Raw genomic sequence first — 19051 nt, 5'->3', positions numbered from 1 at the left:
AAAATAAAATTAAGGAAACAATTTATTTTACAATAGCATCAAAGAGAAGATACTTAAGAATAAACTTAAAAGACATGCAAAACGTATTCTCTGGAAACTACAAAATCTCATTCAAAGAAATTAAGGTTTAAATAAATGGAAAGACTTTCATGTTCCTGGATCAGAAGACTTAATATTGTTAAGATGGTAATACTCCTCAGCTTGATCTACAGATTCACCAAATTCCTATCAGAATCCCAGTTAGCTGTGTAGAAATTGACAAGCTGATCCTAAAATTCATATGGAAACTCAAGGGGCCCAGAATAGCCAAAATAAGTTTGAAAAAGAAAAAAGATTATTTACACTTCTGATCTCAAATCTTACTACAAAAGCTACAGTAATCAAGACAGTGTAGTACAACATAAGGAAAGATATAGATCAATGGAACGGAATTGAGAGTCCAGAAATAAACCCATTTATTTATGGACAACTGATTTTCAACAATATTGCCAAGACCGTTCAATGGGGAAAGAATAGTCTACAGATGGTGCGCGGACAACTGCCTCAAGCTAAAGAATAAAGTTGGACCCTTAACTTCACACTGTGTACAGAAAATTAACTCAAAATGAATCAAAAACCTAAATGTAAACTCAAACCATAAAATTGTTAGAAGAAAGCACGGGGCTATGTCTTCATGACCTCAGATTTGGCAATGAATGCTTAGATATGACACTAAAAGCACAAACAACAAAAGAAAAAATAGATAAATTAGACTACCAAAATTTAAGATGTTTGTACTTAAAAAGACACAAGAAAGTGAAAAGAGCCTACTGAATGGGAGAAAATGTTCACAAATCATATGTCTGATAAGAGACATATCCAGAATATATAAAGAACTCTTACAAGTCAACGGTAAAAAGATAAACCAGTTTTTAAAATGGTAGAGGATTTGAATAGGCTTTTCTCCAAAGATGATATACAAATAGCTAATAACACTTGAAAAGATGCTCAACATTAGCCATCAGGTAAATGCAAATCAAAACCACAATGAGATAGCACTTTACACCCAGTAGGATGACTGTAACCAAAAAGCCGCCTAATAATGTGTTTCCAAGAATGTGGTGAAATTGGTGCCCTTGTCCACTGCTGATGAGAATGTAAAATTAAGCAACCACTCTGGAAAGCAGTCTGACAGTTCTTAAAATAAATAAATAAATAAATAAATATAGTGTGACCATTTATTTACCAATTATACCTATTATTTACTAATAGGTATATCATTTTCTATTTAGTCCCTTCTGTATTTACCCATATGCGTATGTCCATGCACAAAACAATATTATACTGCTTTGTTTTAACAGATGGAGAAGCTAAGACTCAGGGAACCTTGTCTAAGGGCAACAGAAAAGAATGATCTGAGTAACGTGCTCTTGATGACAGTGTTGCTGTGTTAAACAAGGTAATATATGCATGTAAAGCACTTAGAATAGTGCTTTACATATAAGTGCTCAAAAAGTGTTAAGTGTTATTATTAAATCATACGAAAGACTTTTAGAAAAAACTATATTATGCTCATTCCCATCTTCGGCCTTGACTCATGTTGTTTTCCCACCTAGATTGCTCTCCTTTTGTTTTGCAGCTGATTGAAATTTTCCCCTAGCTTCAAGTTTTTGCTCAAATCTCAACTCCACCATAAATCTGCTGGGCTCTCTCTTCTCTGAATTATATTGCACTCACAACATTGCCACTGTTTAGCAGTTACATGTTCTCATTGCTTTTTTTGTTAGCCTTGACTTCCCAACCAACTTTTATACTCTACTTGTAATATTTTATATATAATTGATCCTTGAACAATGTGGGCATTTGGGGCACCAACCCTCTGCACAGTCACAAATATGCATATAACTTTTGACTCCCCCCCCAAAACATAACTACTTATAGCTTACTGTTGACCAGAAGCCTTACTGGTAACAAAGTTGCTAAATACACATTTTGTATGTTATATGTATTACATACTGCATTCTTACAATAAAGTAAGCTAGAGAAAAGAAAACATTGAGAAAATCATAAGGAAGAGAAAATACATTTACAGCATTTATTGAAAAAAATGAGAATATAAGTGGACCTGTGCAGTTCAAATCTATGTTGTTCAAGGGTCAACTGTATACTATATATAAATGTATATTATATATTTTATATATTTGTATATAAGTATTTTAAACTAACATGACAGTGTATACATTTGTTAATTTCAAGGGAGTGAGTTGTTACTTTAGACTCTATGCTTGTCTGTGGTTAATATATTTTCCCAAATTAAAAAAAATTAAGCCAAGCAGAAGCAATTAACCACAAAAATGATAAGAATTTTTTTTTAATTAAGAGAAAGCAAAGCTACAGCAAGAAATCTAGGCAACTATCAGAATTATTTTACGTCAGGTACAAATACTTTAGAGGATCTCTAAAGTGTATTCATTTTTAAAAATAATTAGTCATTTAATAATGTGAGTATATGTAGTCATATAATCAGGGAAGAAAACTTTTTTCCCAGTGAGTAATGGAGCTGAATATTTGTTAAATGGCATCTAGTTTTGTCCAACAAATCAATGTTAGGCTTCTCCGACAGTGGTTCTGGAGTGAAGCCTAGTGTTGGCATTTTTTAAAGGTCACCAGGTGACTCTTGTGCAGACAAGTTGAGAACCATACTGCTATGTAACATGATATCTTTAAATGACTAACACAGTAACACTCAGCCAGAAATGTTCAAGGGCATAAAAAAAAAAAAAAATAGGAAAGCATAGATTCTGACACTAGAACACTGCCATAAGGTGGCGCTAAAAGTGCAAGGAAATCATGGTTTAAATTACGTAAAGCTTTATCTTAGCCTTTTTTACCAAGTGTGCATATGTAGATTGTTAGTAGAAGAAAACAGAATAGTGGGACAAGAGCTGGTAAGAGAATTGTAGCTAAAATACATAAGGAATTCTAGAAGGCAAATGAGAAAAAGGAAGAAAAGCAGGAAAAGAGCAAGGAATACCACTTATGAGGTTTAAATTTGATGCCCATCTTCAATGCCAGAATTGTCTATTCTCATTAGCCATGCTTTTGTATGTTTATTCTGTAGGTTCTATAAGCATTTTGAAGTCTCTAATTGTGAAAAATTGAGAAAGGAAAAATGTTTAAATACTCTTAATAAACCAAAATAAGTGATGGGAAATGAGCTAATGCAAATTCTTAAATATTAAACAAGGACATGTTTCTCTTTTTGGTAATTTGAACTTAGCAAAATTATATCCTCTAGATGCGTAAGTTAAGGTTCAGATTACCTAGCCTGCTAAACTCTGCTAAAGCACTTTTCTCACTGAAGTTATCTGAAGATCTGCCACCCTGTCCCTCCCTAGCCAGCTGGGCAAAGACACACAGACACAGAAAAACATTGGACAGATTTACATCAGTGTCTTAATAGAGGTTATTTCAGGGATGGGCAGGGGAGATAGATGCTCTTTCTTTTCTTTTTTGCTTGCCAGTATTTTCTTTTTAATTATTATTAAATATTTTAAATAGACAGAAAAGTATATAGGATAAACAACAAACATCCAGATACCCACTACTCACCATTCTGACATAATAGCATGATATACATTTTTATAGGAAATGAAGCATTCCAGATACCTTCACCCTATTATGATGATCCTGCTTCTAATTCTTCCTTTCCCAGAAGTAAACACTTCCCTGAATTTGATGTTTACTATGTTCATGCATGTTCTTATACTTTTACTACATATATTTTTTATTTACAACATAGTATACTATTTAAACTTTAATGAACTCATATTGTACATCTCCTTATATGATTGTTCTAGACTCTAAATTACGTTTTCGAGATTTATACATTTAGAGACAGATAGCTTAAGTTTATTTTAACTCCTCTATAGTAATCTATCTTACGAATCTACCAAAATGTATTTATCCATTTCTTATCAAGGGACATTGAGGTTATTTTCAATCTTTTTTTTCCTTAAAAAAATGCTACAGTAAAAACTTTTGATCATTACCCTCTGTATACATGGATTGAGGGGTATGCACATCGTCAATTTAACTGAACATTTCCAAACTTTTCTCCAGAGTTGTTATACCAGCTTAGACTCCTACCAGTACCAGATGGTTGAGCCCATGGGTGTTGTGACTTTCATGGTCAAAGCCAAGAATGTGTTTTACCCCATTTGAGTTGATTATAATATTAAATTAATAGTATGCCATTTCTGACACTTTCTCAAAGACATTTCAATTTCAGGTAAATAGATACTAGCTAGAAAGGCTTGCCAAATCTTCTGCAGTAAATTTGCAGACTCTTCGCTGAACTGTGGCATTTGGGGGTTGGCACAGGGTGACCAGACTTGATCTTGGTGATGGAGAGAGGCTTTCTCCTTCCAGCTGCTACAGGAGACTGTGAAAAAATACACTGTATGATTGCATTACCAATTTCTGTTGGCCTAACACATTGAAAACTCATATCTAATTTTTCTGTCCACTATCCCACAGGTACTCTTCAGCATTTACCTTTTTCCAAATATCTTTCTCCCATTGAATATCTGTGTTTCAGATTATTTGTCCCCAGATGTACCATTTGGGGATTGATGCCCGTTTCCTTACTAAGAAAAGTGCTGTCAGTGTCAACACCCCTGCGAAGGGCAGTGTTTCCTGTTATATAGTGCTCAGGGTTAACTTGTTCCATGAGAAACAATTCAGTGATAAATGAATTGCCTAAAAACCTTATCAAGCTGTAATGACTTTCTGAGGTTTTAAATGGCTTCTGCATGAAAAGGTTAAGTGTGAATCATAAATAATGAAGGCTTTTCAACAGAACCTTTCTCTTGTATGGAAATTATATATAGTGAAATATTAGGCATTTATCTTAGCATTTAATATCATTTTTTTTCTTCCTCTAATAAAAACTGACAGGTTTGGGCCATTAATGTAGAAGAAAAAAAGATATTTCAATACAAATACCCTGTTAAACATTACAGCTTAATGTTGATAAGTTTCAGTAACTTACATTCAGCTTTCTAAAATCTAAAATAAGATATCCAAACAGCCCTACTAGTCATGGTAGGGAAAAAGGCTGCACTAAATTGATGAAAGAGAAAAAGCACTCATTTCATTTCACTTGTTGGAGGCCAGAGGGAACCTGTGTAATGTCCAACAAAGTCAGGACATGGTGGGACAGGCTCAAATGGCTCTCTGTGTGAGGAATGGAGGAATCTCATTTTAGGGATCAAGGGCTCAGAAAGGAAAACAGAATGATATTGTTACATGTGTTGATCAGGTATTTTGGATTACAAGAGACATAAACCCCACTCAAACCAGCTTAAGCCAAAAAGGAGAGGCATTGACTCACACAACTGAAAATTGTTTTCAGTTTACACTTCAGTCATGGTTAGGTCAAGCAGAGACATTGGTAATTTGTCTCTCTCCTTATCTCCCGGCCCTGCTCTTTTCTGTGTTGGTCATTTCTGCAAATGTCTTGACTTTGAAATAAACTGAGATGATTTTGATCACATGTTGTGATTGGCCAAGCCTGGGTCCTTTGTTCATCCTCATTTTCAAATTGAGGCAGCTGTGACTTGTGAGTTCTTTGAATGTCCTCATCTTGATCCTGCAATTCAAGGGTCAAGCTTTCATCAAAGGATCTCACCAAGTCAAACAGATCAAGGCCGTATGGAGGTGGTTGGGGATTCATACATACCCTGGACCCACCTGTAGCACAAGATGCTGCAGACCCTGTCACCAGGTATGCACACTTGCTGGCAGGAGGCAGGGAGGTAGGGCATCACTGCTCACCCTATGAGGAATCCACATCTGATCTCAATGTAGCAGATGCCAGGAGCACCAGAAAAGTTTCCCTGGCTCCAAAGATAATGCTCTGTCCGCTATCTGATGCTCAAAATTTTACCCTGTCTTTCTTTCTCTCTAAGCCCATGTTAAACTACAAATATCTTTGAGAATGGCAATACTTTATGTTTCTATCAGGCATTCTTGCGGTGAAGGATTAGAAAGCAGGTTCTGATAACAGGAGAGAATGAAATTTTCAGGGTTCTCTGGGCATGAGATTAAGTGATAAATGAGATGGGAGGTGAGAAACATGACAAAGAATGTGAAAAATGGCCATTTCCCAGCATGCCTGCAGCTGGAGCTGGAGAGGGCAAGGGTTTGGGATGCAGGTAGGTGATATGGTGCATCACTGAGATGAAGTGACAACTTAGAGAAGCAAGGAAGGAAGGAAGCCTAGTGGATGGTGACAGCATCATGGAAGAGCTGTCCAAACCCAGGTCTTAGAGGATTTAGACATGGGGACAGGTAAACGGCTGAAGTAGGGGTAGGACATTTACAATGGGGAAACAAACTGAGCCAATGGATGAAGATTGAAATATCTGTGTACCGGTTTTATTTTTTCAATGCCTGCCATGTATGAGGGTACCTTATAGATGGTTTCCCTTTCCTTTGTTCCACAAATAATTTTATTAATTGTGATAAAACACGGCACCAAATTTACCATTTTAACCATTTTTTAAGTGTACGATTTAGTGGCATTAAGTATATTCATATTGTTGTGCAAATATCACCACTATCCAACTCCAGAACTTTTTCATTATTCCAAACTGAAACTCTGTATCCGTTAAACAAAAACTCACCATTTCCCCCTCACACTAGCACCTGGTAAGCACTCTTCTACTTTCTGCATCTATAAATTTGACTATTCTAGGTACCTGATATAAGTGGAATCAGACAATTGTGTTCTTTTGTGTCTGCCTTACTTCACCCTGTGTAATGCCTTCAAGGTTCATTGATGTGTAATGTGTCAGAATCTTATTCTTTTTTAAAGCTGAATAACATTCCTTTGTATGTATATACCACATTTTGTTTATCTGTTGACCTATTGATGGACACTTGGATTGTTTCTACCTTTTGGCTATTGTGAACAATGTTGCTATGAACATGGGTGTACAAATATCTGTTCCAATCCCTGCTTTCAATTCTTTTGTGTATGTACTCATAAGAGGAATTACTGGATGATATGAAATTCTATGTTTAATTTTTCGAGGAACTATACTGTTTTCCATAGCAATCGCACCATTTTACATTCTAATTAGCAATGCACAAGGGTTCCAATTTCTCCACATCCTTACCAACACTTGTCATTTTCTGTGTTTTTTGTTTTTTTTTAATAATAGCCTTCTTAAGGGATGTAAGGTGGTATCTTATGTGGTTTTGATTTACTCCTTAATGATTAGCAATGTTGAGCATCTTTTTATATGCTTATTGACCATTTGTATATCTTCTTTGGAGAAATGTCTATTCAAGTCCTTTGCCTATTTTTGAATTGGATTTTTTTGTTGTTGAGTTTTAGGGGATCTTTATATATTCTGGATACTAATCTGTTATCAGATACGTGATTTGTAAATATTTTCTCACCATTAAGTATAATGTTAGCTGTGGGGTTTCTCTATATGACCTTTATTTTGTTCAGGTAATTTCTTTCTATTCCTAGTTTGTTGATTTTTTTTTTTTTTTTTTATTGTGGAAGGATATTAAATTTTGTCAAATGCCTCTCCTGTGTCAATTGAGATAATCTTGTATATTTTCCCCCTTCATTTTGTTAATGTGGTGTATGACGTTGATTTTCATATGTTGAACCATCCTTGTATTCCAGGAATAAATCCCACTTGGTCATGGTCATATAATCTTTTTAATATGCTACTTAATTCACTTTGCTAGTACTTTGTTGAGGAGTTTTTCCTCAATATTCATAAAGAATATTGGTATTTAGTTTTCTTTTTCTGTAGTGTCTTTGGCATTGTTAGGGTAATGCTTGCCTTATAGAAGGAGTTAAGAAGGGTTCCATTTTCTTCAATTTTTTGGAAGAGTTTGAGAAATATCGGTGTTAGTTCTTTAAATGTTTGATAGAATTACCCAGTGAAACCATCTGGTCCAGGACTTTTCTTTGTTGGGAGATTTTTGACTATCGATTCAGTTTCCTGATTACAGTCTATTTGGATTTTTTATTTCTTCATGGTTCTGTCTTGGTTGGTTTTGTTTTTCCAGGAATTTTTTTCATTCATCTAGGTTATCCAGTTTGTTAGTATGCAATTGTTCATAGTACTCTCAGAATGTTTTTTTATTTCTGTAGAATTGGTAGTCATGTCTCACCACAAATAATGTTTGAGTACACACCTGTGTGCAAGGCACACTGCGTTAGGCCCAGGAGACACATGTACAAATTAGACCCCATAGTGTCACAGAGTTACAGTCCAGTGCATTTAAAATGTGACTTAGAAACCAAAGTTGGATAACATACCGCTTTTCAGAATTATATTAACTGTACATATAAATTTAAGATATTGATTCTCAAGGCCCATTCAGTGAAAGAAAGCCCTTAGATACAGTCTTATCAGTCCTTACTTGTTGCTCCTACTGTATCCTTGCCAAAGATTTCTGTTCTCAGAATATGTGTGGCAAACAATCTTGGAGACAGGACCAACTAGCAGCAGTGCATCCTAGTTCAGCCCTACTCTTGGCACCATGCACACACTCAAATTCAGGTGTGAGAATGGGGCCCGTTTTTCCTTTTTATTCAGGTACAATATCTACACAGTAGAGGGCATGAAGTGCAATAATCTTAAGTTTTTACGTGTCTAGACCTGTGTAACCACCAGTAGATCAATATAAAATATTCCCACCTCCCAGAAGTATCTTTCTGTATATGAGACATGAGAAGATTTTAACTCTTAAAGTCTCAGTCTGACAGCAGTGTAAAGAGGGTGAGATGGGCTCTGTGTCTCCATCCGGAAGCTGTGGCTGGAGGAAGTGTCCAGGAATTGTGCTAACTGCCAGGAATGGCCCAGACATTCACATATTCTACAAAATCGGCCTTGACCTGAGCCCCCTAGCAATTTATACTTGTGCTTACACACACTTTTTTTCAACATTTATGGAATTTGCAAGTCCTGACTTGGTGGAGTATCCAAAAATAAAGAAGCCACAGTCCCTGCCCTTCTGGAGGAGGGCCAGTGTGTCTGCAGTCCAAAGTCCCCAGGGCTCACCTTCTGACTTTTACAGACATGGATGACAGCAGCTGCCATAGTCTTTTGGACCCTCCTTCTCAGAATATCCTCGCTCTACCCTCTCCATCCTTGTCATGGGCATTCACTCACTCGGCTAAAGTTAGAGAGGGCCGGGGGTCATCTTTAGTTTGATCATCTCGTTCTGCTACAGCTTCCTCAGCCATGGCCTCTAGAGCTGCCAGTTTTCCTGTGTGTCCAGGAAGTAAGTCCAGAGATACGGGATTAGAAGGATATGGGCTATTAGAAAACACCATTAAGAGGGAAGTTGATCATAGGCCTCAGGGCTACAGAGAAGGTTTTTATAAGAAGGAAGTAGACTGATTGTTCATGGTCTGTGAAAGAAGCAGTAAGTTAATCAAGCTCAGGTTAAAGAAGGAAAGATGATGTTTGGAAAATAGGAAGAAAATCCTCATCAAAGAGTGGCCAAGATGGTGCCAAGTGGCCTCTGCCCCATCCTCTCAGAGGAGAGGACGGATAGAGGGCAGCCCAGAGTTTCATAGTTCCTCTGACTCCAGATGATGCATGAGGTTGGGCTGGTGCTCTAGTCCCTCTAACTCAATGATTCCATAATTCTGTGATGTCACTGAGGAGAGAAGAATGGGGAGCTGGGCTCAGCTCCAACTGCTGCAGTTCCTCTCTCCTTTGGATTCTGATAGTTTTTGGGATGAGGGGAGGTGAGCTGAGTGATCACACGTGTCCCCAGCTCAGTCTCCCCTCTAGCCACCTCAGCCCCCACCACATTTATGGAGAGAAATTAGCCTGTGTGAGTCAACTACACTGAAACAAGCAGAGCATCTTATCTGAAACTGGTCAAAAGAACAACAGTGAAAACAGCCTTTTATTCTTCTGTTTCTAGAAACAAAGAACAAGAGATCTACATTCCAACTGAGCTGGAAAAGAATAATTGGACAAACTGTGATTGTGAGAGTGGATGAGTCTTCTAGCTAACTCTATGAGCTTTGAAACCACAGCAATCACTTTCTACATCATCCTTCTAATTTGCTTCATTTGCATCCTCCTTTTATTGGTGGTTTTTTTATATAAATGGTATAAATCCATGCTGATAAATTGGGATCAGATTTCAGGTCACACTAGCTAATTATCTAGAAATAATATAAGACAATTTAAAATAGAGTAAATAATAATGTTATAGCAATCTACTTTTTCATTTCAAGGTTTTAGAAATGCTAATTTTCTATTTAAAAATGAAGTTCCATGCCAAGCTTTAAAATCAAGACCATTCTTCCTTTTTCTGAATTTTTTGCTTGTTCATTTTTAGTTCCCAAAGCAAGAAAGATGATGAGACAGAAAAAGGTCCTTGTGGAGGTAGAGACTGCTTTGCTGCTAACGTGGAGACAAACAATTCAAAAGACCAAGAAAAGTAAGTCTGCATCATAGAACATTGTAGAAAGCCATTTTTGTGTGTGATAGTGGTGGCTAATATGCATGAATTTTAAAATCCCTGCTGATTGATTTTCTAGGACTGTCATTAGGCAAATCATGAGGCCTGGCATTCTTGTTCAGAGACGGAGTAAAGAAATGGTGGCCACACACTTAGAAAATAGAGAGGACACAAAGGATGAAGAGGAGGGCAAAATAAAAGAGAAACAAGATCCTGAGAATGCTGGAGAAAATAGTCAAAAGGTGGTACACTTTTCAACTCTCAAGGGGCATTTTAGAATTTGTTTGATTGAAAAGGAGCTAAATTACTTGGTTAGGTATAATAAGGGATGGTCTCGCCTGTAATTTAGATTTGTAAATGGAAGGAGTGCAATGTCCACAGTCATGTAAACCATTCTTCTTAGCTCATTGGCTCATGTTATCAAACCATTTACCTATGCGAAGCCTATACATTTGTTTATTCTTCATCCCTACATTTGTGTTTTTCTCAATAATTCCCCTTTATTTTGCTGCTTTTCTTAGAATCTTAGAAACTTGGAGCTGGAGGAGGGCGTGGAGATTATCTAGGGATCCAGCCCTCGGATGTTACAAATGAGAAAATGACACGAATTGTTCAAGGTCATTCCTCGACTATTGCTGAGCTCACTATCAGACTCTGTGTCCCTGCTTTAGTTCCAGGCTCCTTCTACAACAGCACACAAACATTGCCAGGGCCTTCCTGAGCTCCATGTTTGGGCTCCCTAATAAGAACAATTCACATGCCCTCCCAAGATAAGACCTATGCCCAGTTAGAGACAGTATGATGGTCCAAGTGGCTCTTGGGTTTGATTGCTACATAGAAAGAATGATACATGTTACCAAATGCTATTTCAATATGTAAGTGTATGCTTTTATAACCATAGACATATGAAAATGATGGATTATCACTGCTTTTCTATGTCATTTAGAAATACTTTTTTCTGTTTCTCACTAACAATGTACATATAACATATTTTTATTTATTTTTTATTTTTTACTTATATTTTTAAAAGCAGGGCTTGCATTCATAAATTGATCATTTATTCTGTTTGTCCCATTCTCTTGCAGGATGATGATTTGCAGAAACCACACATACCTGTCACTGGAACTCTTTCAGTTGTTGATAACAAAAGACCTTTAAAAGGAGTGACGTTTTCTAGAGAGGTAATTGTTGTGGATCTTGGGAAGGAATACCCTACACCTCGAAGCTATACTGTAGAACATAAAGAAAGAAAATGAAGCTCAAAAAAGGCTGAGAGCAAAAGAAATGTAACCTTAGACTAACAATGAAATGACTGGGGGTACAAAATCATGTTGCAACAGCAAAATAATGGAGAATTAAGCAAGTATAAATAGTATTTTACCTTTGTGCAAAGAGAAGTGGGCTACCTGCAAAATTCTGTAAGTAAAATATCCAGAGCTTGAATATAGTTTTTTTAAAACTCAAATCTGAGTTCAAGAAATTGATCGTATTAAGTGTCCTTAAAACTCAGTCTACTCGAACACTGTCTAACATGTGAATAAAGTTATTTGTGTTTGTGCGGGTGTCTGTTAGGTAAATCGTATTCAAGGGGACTTTGGAAACAGCACATACTCTTGATGCTCTGATCACAGGTATTTATGACCAAATCATGGGAACCTCCAATAACTAGGACTAGGGCCTCCTACCGCATAATCCTCACTGAACTCAGTTCTGAAACTTTCCTTGTACTGACAACTGCTTTTTAAGATTGACACAAAATGCTACCATTACCAGCAAAATATCGTGTTGTGTTAGGCAAGTCCCGAGATTAGACTCTTCTTGATTTCAGTAGTTTAAAATTTGCTGTCTATATATGGAATGATAGTACAGACCAGTACATCATCATCCAAACCGCTGCAGTAAACTGTGAAATGTATAAGGGTCTATGAGACAGATAAAAATCAGAAAACATAGCTTTTGATTCAGAGGATTAACACATTGTCATGTGTATGGCATACTCTCAATAAATGTTTGTGGAGTGATTGACAGAATAAGTGATAAAATAATTTAGAATATGTAACTAATGCTAAATGGGGAGTATTGACACCTGTTGATGGGGAAAAGTCTGTGACCATCCTACTATGAGCAGAAGAGACTTAACCAAATGAAAGGATTGGATAAAACAAGCAGAGGGAAGCTTATATCAGATGGTGAAAGGCACAAGCCAAGGCAAAGGGGTGAGCATATGTGTTGAGTTTGGTGGACATCAGTTAGTTGGAGTTGCAGGCTGGCATTGAGGAGAGTTGAGCAGTAACCTGTGAAGTGTAGTGAGGAGTCAGAGTAAGGTCGCTCTTAGGATCCCAGGCTTCAGGTATAGGGTAGAGAACAAATTAAAGCAGTGTGGACTGCAGTGGTCTACAAAAATATTCAGAGCCCATGGGTTCTCTACAAGCACTTAAATTTTTTGCTCTTTCACCTGATAATATTTAAACATTTTTAAATTGTGGTAAAATACACATAACATAAAATTTACCATCTTAACCATTTTTAAGTGTATGATTCAGTAATGTTAAGTACGTTCACGTTGTACAACCATCACCACATCCAACCACAGAACTCTTTTCATCTTGCAACACCAGAACTCTGTATCCATTAAACACTAGCTCCTCATTCCCCCCAGACCCCAACCCTGACCCTCCCCCGCCCCCAGTAACCACCAATCTATTTTCTGTCTACAAATTTGATTGTTTTAAGGAACTTACATAAGTGGTATCATAGTATTTGTCTTTTTGTGATGGCGTATTTTACTTAGAATAATATTCTCAAGGTTAATCCATGTGTTAAGATCCTTCCTTTTTAAGCTTGAATAATATTCCATTTGTATGTATATATCACATTTTGTTTATCCATTCATCTGCTGATGGATACTTGGGTTGCTTCTTACCTTTTTTTGTTGTGAATAATGCTGCTATGAATGTTTAAATTTTTCACTCTAAGAAAGCTCAGACCTATCTAGATGCCCATTTATAGCTCTGTGTTCCCATATCATGTCATGGTTTCATTGCTCGTATCAGCATCTGTATTTATGGAACCAAGTACCTTTGTCACAAACCAAGGAGAAAAGAGTAGAGGAGGAATTAATACATATATGATGCATCTATGTCAAAGTGAAGGCCAATTTCCTAGTGATAACTCTACTAAACAAGGTTTTATAGAAGTTCCAAGAGAAGAAAACAGCAGACAATTGGCCATCGGTGCCCATGATACTGCAGGCACATGGAACTCCAGAAGGCCATAGGTGCCACAGCTGTGGAGTGAGCAGCAGACAGCAGAACAGCATTTGGCACTAAATGGTAATATGAATTTTATTGGTTTTACACTTTTGTTTGATTTGTAAATTTGTTTTGGTTTTAGAGGTGAATGGGAGCTTTAAGGATAAGAAGTTGATATACAGTTTTATGTTTCTACATATTTTTAAATAACACTCTATATAATAAACAGTTTAAGGCACTAATGGTAGGGTGGGATCCATTAGAACTTTCCTCCATGGTTAGGTTATTGAAGAGTAGCAACCAGAAGATAAATGGAGATGGCTAAAGTGATGATTCAGATTTGAGACATGAAGATCTGGAATAGGGAGGTGATAGAACACAATGAGACTGAAGATAGTGTCAATTTCTGGTTAGATATGGGTGGAACAAGAGGAAGATGCTAAGATAACCCCTGAGTTTGGATATGTGAGAGACTGCCAGAAATAGGAAAGTCCAGAGAGGCGAGGGATAAGATTGTCTGGGTTTTAGTTCTGTTGATTTTGATGTGTTTGCCAGAAATATAACTAAAGATACTCAGTAAGCAGTTAATCTATAAAACTCGTTTCCATATTCTAAGCTATGGATCCAGTGAATAGTTATGCAAGTCTTTTTCTAAGCCCATTGTAGTTTCTCTTGCAGAAGTGAGATGAAACTTGCCACTTTTCCTCTTAAACTAGCTGTTGACCCAGGGACTTTCTTCAAATGACTACCCCAAGCAGGACACATTACCCAAAAGCCAAGAGGGAAAAGCTTGATAAATTGGACTATTTTTTAAAAACTTCTGTTTTAGCAAAGAATAACAAAATCAAACACCAGCAACAAACTGAGAAGTTCTGTTTTTAAAAGAATATTTTATACTAAAATAATTTCAAATTTACAGAAAAGTTACAAGAATAGTACGAAACTGTGTGCCTTCACTCAGATTCCCCAGCTAACAGTTAATACATTTATTTTATCATTCTCTCTCTCCATGTATACATATTCACATTTTGTAAGCATTTAAGAATAAGATACAAAAACACTGTATCATTCATCCTTAGTACTTCACACATATTTCCTAAAAATTGGGACATTCTCCTACATAACCATAGGTCAACCATCAATTAACATTGATCCACCATTGCCATCTAATCCACAAGCTTCATTCAAAATTTGCCGGTTGTCCCAATTTTATTCTTTATTTATTTAATATATCAGTATGACCTGATATATTTATTTATTTAGATGCTCCAATGTTCCTAGATATGGCCAGTGGGGTCCCTTTAAGTTGTGTCCTTTAGACATATCTCTAGTATTCGTTGAGCACTTCCTTACTTCCTATACAAGATGTTTCAAGCTCATCTTGTACTTTTTCTGGTCCCACCCTGGAATCAGCTATTTCTTTTAGGGGAGTTTGGTATTCTGAAACCAAGACTTGCACACTAGGTGTTCATTGCTCCTGGGTTCTCATTGTTTCTAGACTCAGTGGACAGAAGTAGGAAATGTATGTATGTATGGACACATAATACACATATATGCAGACATATATGTATTATCTAATACTGCATAACTCATTACTCTCAAACTTAATGACTTAAATAATTAATAATTCTGGGTTTATGTGGGCTGGGAATTCAACCTAGGCACACTAGGGATAGCTTGTCTTTGCTCCATCATTTTTGGGTCCTTGAGGCTGGAAGACTTGGATGCTGGGGTTGGAATCATCCAAAGGTGTGTTCACTGACACGTGTAACAGTTGCTGCTGGCCATCAGCTAAAGAGCTGTCACAAGAACACCTACACATGGCCTGTCCTTATAACCCAGGCTTCCTCACACATTGGTGACTAGGTTCCAAGGTCAAGCATTGAGAGAAAAAGGGAGAATGACAACAAAGTGAATGCTGTATATTTTTCATGACCTAGCCTTGGAAGTCAAGTAGTCACTAAGTCCAGTCCATACTCAAGGGCAAGGAGATTATACCCTATCTTTTGAAGGAAAAAGCATCATCCTCCCCCGCTCACACACACACCAAAAAAAAAAAAAAAAAACCAACAGCAACTGCATGCCCATTTTAAAACCATCATAATATCCATTTCTATAGCTATTTATCCTTATAAAAGATCATGAACTCATATCCATACTTCCAATTCTGATCTAATAGGGTTTGTTTTAACTTTACCAGCTCCATGACTCCCTTTGCCAATAGTGAGAAACCTGGCTCCCATTATGCTTAACTTACTTACATATTTGCTCACTTCCCACCAACCGCTGGACCAAGTATCCTGGGCTCTAGCACTATTGATTTCAGTGATTATTATGCTGAGAAAGCCTATTTTCAAAAACATTTATGACAAAGGATGATTTATTAAAGAAATTATTAAGGACATTTATATGCATAGCAATTATTTCACCAATAGGAATATGAAAAATATAAATTACTCAGTTTTAAAATGAGCAAAGATAATATGTCTAGGCAGAAAAGTAAGTGGCCAAAAATTTTTAAATGCTCATCTTGACTTCATAAATTCAAATTAAAACAGTAATGATTTTTTTTATCCATCAAATTGTCAAATATTAGAATGATAGATGATACTAGTAAAAGGATAGAGGAGAGGGGGAAAAGCATAGATATATGCTGGAAATCTTTCTGGAAGATAATTGGACAGTTTTTGTCAAAATTAAAAGTATATGTGCTTTTTGAACTAGCAATCGCACTGTATGGAATTTATATTTTCAAAATGTCACTAATGTATAAATTTGCTTGCTTCCTCTAGAGTGAGTTTTAAGAGAGAGAGAAAGAATGAGCAGGAAGATGGGTGGTCCTTTGCTAACCTAATTTTGGAATTGACATCCTGTCACTTTTACTGTATTCCGTTCATTGGAAGCGAGTCACTAGTTCCAGCCCATGCTCAAGGGGAGGGGATATACAAGGACATGAACATCAAGGGGCAACAGTCATTGAGGGTCATCTTAGAGGTTGCCTGCCACAGTACTACCTCAGGTGACTGGGAAAAGCAAAAATAAGCCCCCTGTGGGAGGACTTGATTTCAACAGCAGTCAAGAGCAGTTGTAAGAAATTGCCAATTAGAGATGTCCTCCAATTTTAGAGCTATTAAAATGTATGATATGATATAATGCTATGATATCAGGTACTGGCAGGGGGGAACGTGACTGTCTGAGAAGGTGACATCAAGGAAAGTCTTGTAGAGGAAAAATATTATTAGTGCAAAGTTTTGGTGAAGGAGGTAAGAGTGGAAACCAGCCACCAGGCAGAGTCCCCAAAGTACACAGATGTGTTGGAGAGCACCAGAGTTTGGCTGCTGTGTGGACTGCAGGTGATGGAATGACCCAAGATGAGGAGGGGCTGGAAAGGCAGGCCAGGTCCGACCTGGAGGGAGTCTTGCTAAGGGGATGGATATAGGGAGTCATCAAAGAATGTAAAGCAGAGCAATTCTACAATGGTTTTGTTAGAAAGATTGCTATGGAGACAGTGGAGGATGAATTGGAGGGAAAGAGACTAGCTCGGGCAGGGAGGCCATTAGGAAGGCCACTGTAACATCCAGCAATAAAAGGTGGAGACCTAGAGCAAAGCAGCTTGGGGTAGAATGAAAGATAATGATTCAAGAAAAACATAGGAGATAGACTTGGCACGCTGTCCAATCAGCCCCCAGGGATTGATTGGTTGTGAAGAGTAGACTACAGTGTGGATGGTGCCTCCTTAAGCTGTGCGATTTGGGGCTCTGTAGATGAAGTTGGGGTGGAGTCACAGATGAGTAGCATCTGCCCTTGGATGACTATAGATGGTGATGCCCACAGGCCTAGAGAGGGAAGCAAGCAGGGAAGTGGGAGGAGGAGCAGGTTCAGGAAGTGGCAGTGAGCCAGTGCGAGTGGGTAATTCTCCAAATATCCATTCCACCCTTCTTCCTTTAGCAACAACCCCTCCCCTATATTTTATCAGGGCACATGTGACTAAGTTCCAGCCATTGAAATGATGTCTGCAACTTTCGATTCATGCCCTTCAAAGGAGAGAAGCACATCCTCCTTTTATCCTTCCCTCTTCCTTCAGAGTGAGGATAAAACAACAAAACAAAAAAATATATTTATTGATTGCTTCCTACATGACTGAAACCATTCTAAGAGCTTTAATTGTATTAATTCCTTTAACTTCTTGCTAAGAGGTTGGATGGGGAGCAGACACTTCTAGTTGTTCCATAATATCTATTCTTCTCTTCTTTCTTGGTAACAGAATTCCCAGATGTACAGACTGGGCACATGGCCTACTAGAATAAGGACTACATACAGTTCCCAGCCTTTCTTGCTGGGAAAGAAATAGTGTCTAAGTGGAAGCATTGGGATGTCTTAAAGTTTGAGGATATACTCTTCTCTTGCCCCTTCTTCTTCATCCTGGTTGGAAGTTCACTGCTGGAACTGTAGCAGTCATCCTGGACCCTGACGTAGGACCCTGATGTAGGTTCGAGGACTGTTGATATAAGCCCAGATCCCTAATGATTGTCTATCTTATATATTTACCATGGACTGCCTGTATTTACCTGAGAGAAAAATAAAAGGCTACCTGATATAGCCTTTTGTTATTGCTAATTTGTTACTAGCAGCTGAATTTAATCATAATACAGACAGGTGGTAACACTATCCCCATTTTACAGATGATGAAGTCCAAAGAGGTTAGGGACTTTGTCTAAGGTCACTCAACTATTAAGTGGCAGAGCCATGACTTGGATCCAAGCATTGGATCCCCACCTTCCTTTGGCCTCATCTCCTCCCATTGCTTCTGGGGCTTTGCTTCACCACCTGTCTCTCTTTTCACCAGCTGGTCTCCATCAGCATATTCGGCTGTGACCTGGCTTCTGCCCCCGTCGTTCACTAAAACTGCTTTCTGCAAAGGATCCAACGCCCTTCCTGTTGTCAAATCCAAAGAACGATTTATTATTTTACTTGCACTTTTCCATGATGAAATGCCTTTTTGATTTTCTTCCTCTTTCCTCAGTTACTCCTTTTCAGGCTCCATCTTTTCTGCCCATCCCTTAAATGCTGATCTCCAGCCTCTTTTCATTCTAGTTTCTTGGGGTGATGTTGACTAACCAACCTGAAAGTCCTAGTCACTGAAAAACAATTCCTCTACTACACCCACTCCAGTATCTGACCCATTCACCAATTCCACTTTCAAATTCCTCTCACATTTGTTGCCTCCTTTCAATCTTGAAAAATCTCCCTTCTTCCAGTTTTTAGTCCACTTCTGTCCATTAATTTTCATAAGAATGATT

At 37.5% G+C, this 19051-nt stretch overlaps 1 protein-coding gene across 2 annotated transcripts; it reads left to right on the top strand.

Annotated features, from left to right (window-relative positions):
* The first annotated feature begins 10029 nt into the window (after positions 1 to 10029).
* CUNH2orf74 (chromosome unknown C2orf74 homolog) lies at positions 10030 to 14600 on the top strand. 2 transcript variants are annotated; one of them, XM_023532846.1, is made up of 5 exons: positions 10030 to 10145; positions 10378 to 10479; positions 10580 to 10742; positions 11586 to 11681; positions 13695 to 14600. In XM_023532846.1, the coding sequence occupies exons 1-5, from the start codon at positions 10030 to 10032 to the stop codon at positions 13827 to 13829; spliced, it is 612 nt and encodes a 203-aa protein (XP_023388614.1). In that variant the 3' UTR covers positions 13830 to 14600. The 2 variants fall into 2 exon arrangements, with proteins under 2 accessions (XP_023388614.1, XP_023388615.1); XM_023532847.1 differs by lacking the exon at positions 13695 to 14600 and having other exon boundaries at positions 11586 to 12058.
* Positions 14601 to 19051: the final 4451 nt, after the last annotated feature.

Source organism: Pteropus vampyrus, unplaced genomic scaffold (genome assembly GCF_000151845.1).
Source record: "Pteropus vampyrus isolate Shadow unplaced genomic scaffold, Pvam_2.0 Scaffold91, whole genome shotgun sequence".
Taxonomy (NCBI): domain Eukaryota; kingdom Metazoa; phylum Chordata; class Mammalia; order Chiroptera; family Pteropodidae; genus Pteropus; species Pteropus vampyrus.
This window is presented reverse-complemented; position numbering and strand designations above follow the sequence as displayed.

Coding starts and splice junctions, on each gene's coding strand:
- CUNH2orf74 (XM_023532846.1), top strand. CDS start 10,030: ATGAGTCTTCTAGCTAACTCTATGAGCTTTGAAACCACAGCAATCACT. Junction 10,146..10,377: donor GTGGTTTTTTTATATAAATG/GTATAAATCCAT, acceptor GTTCATTTTTAG/TTCCCAAAGCAAGAAAGATG. Junction 10,480..10,579: donor AATTCAAAAGACCAAGAAAA/GTAAGTCTGCAT, acceptor TTGATTTTCTAG/GACTGTCATTAGGCAAATCA.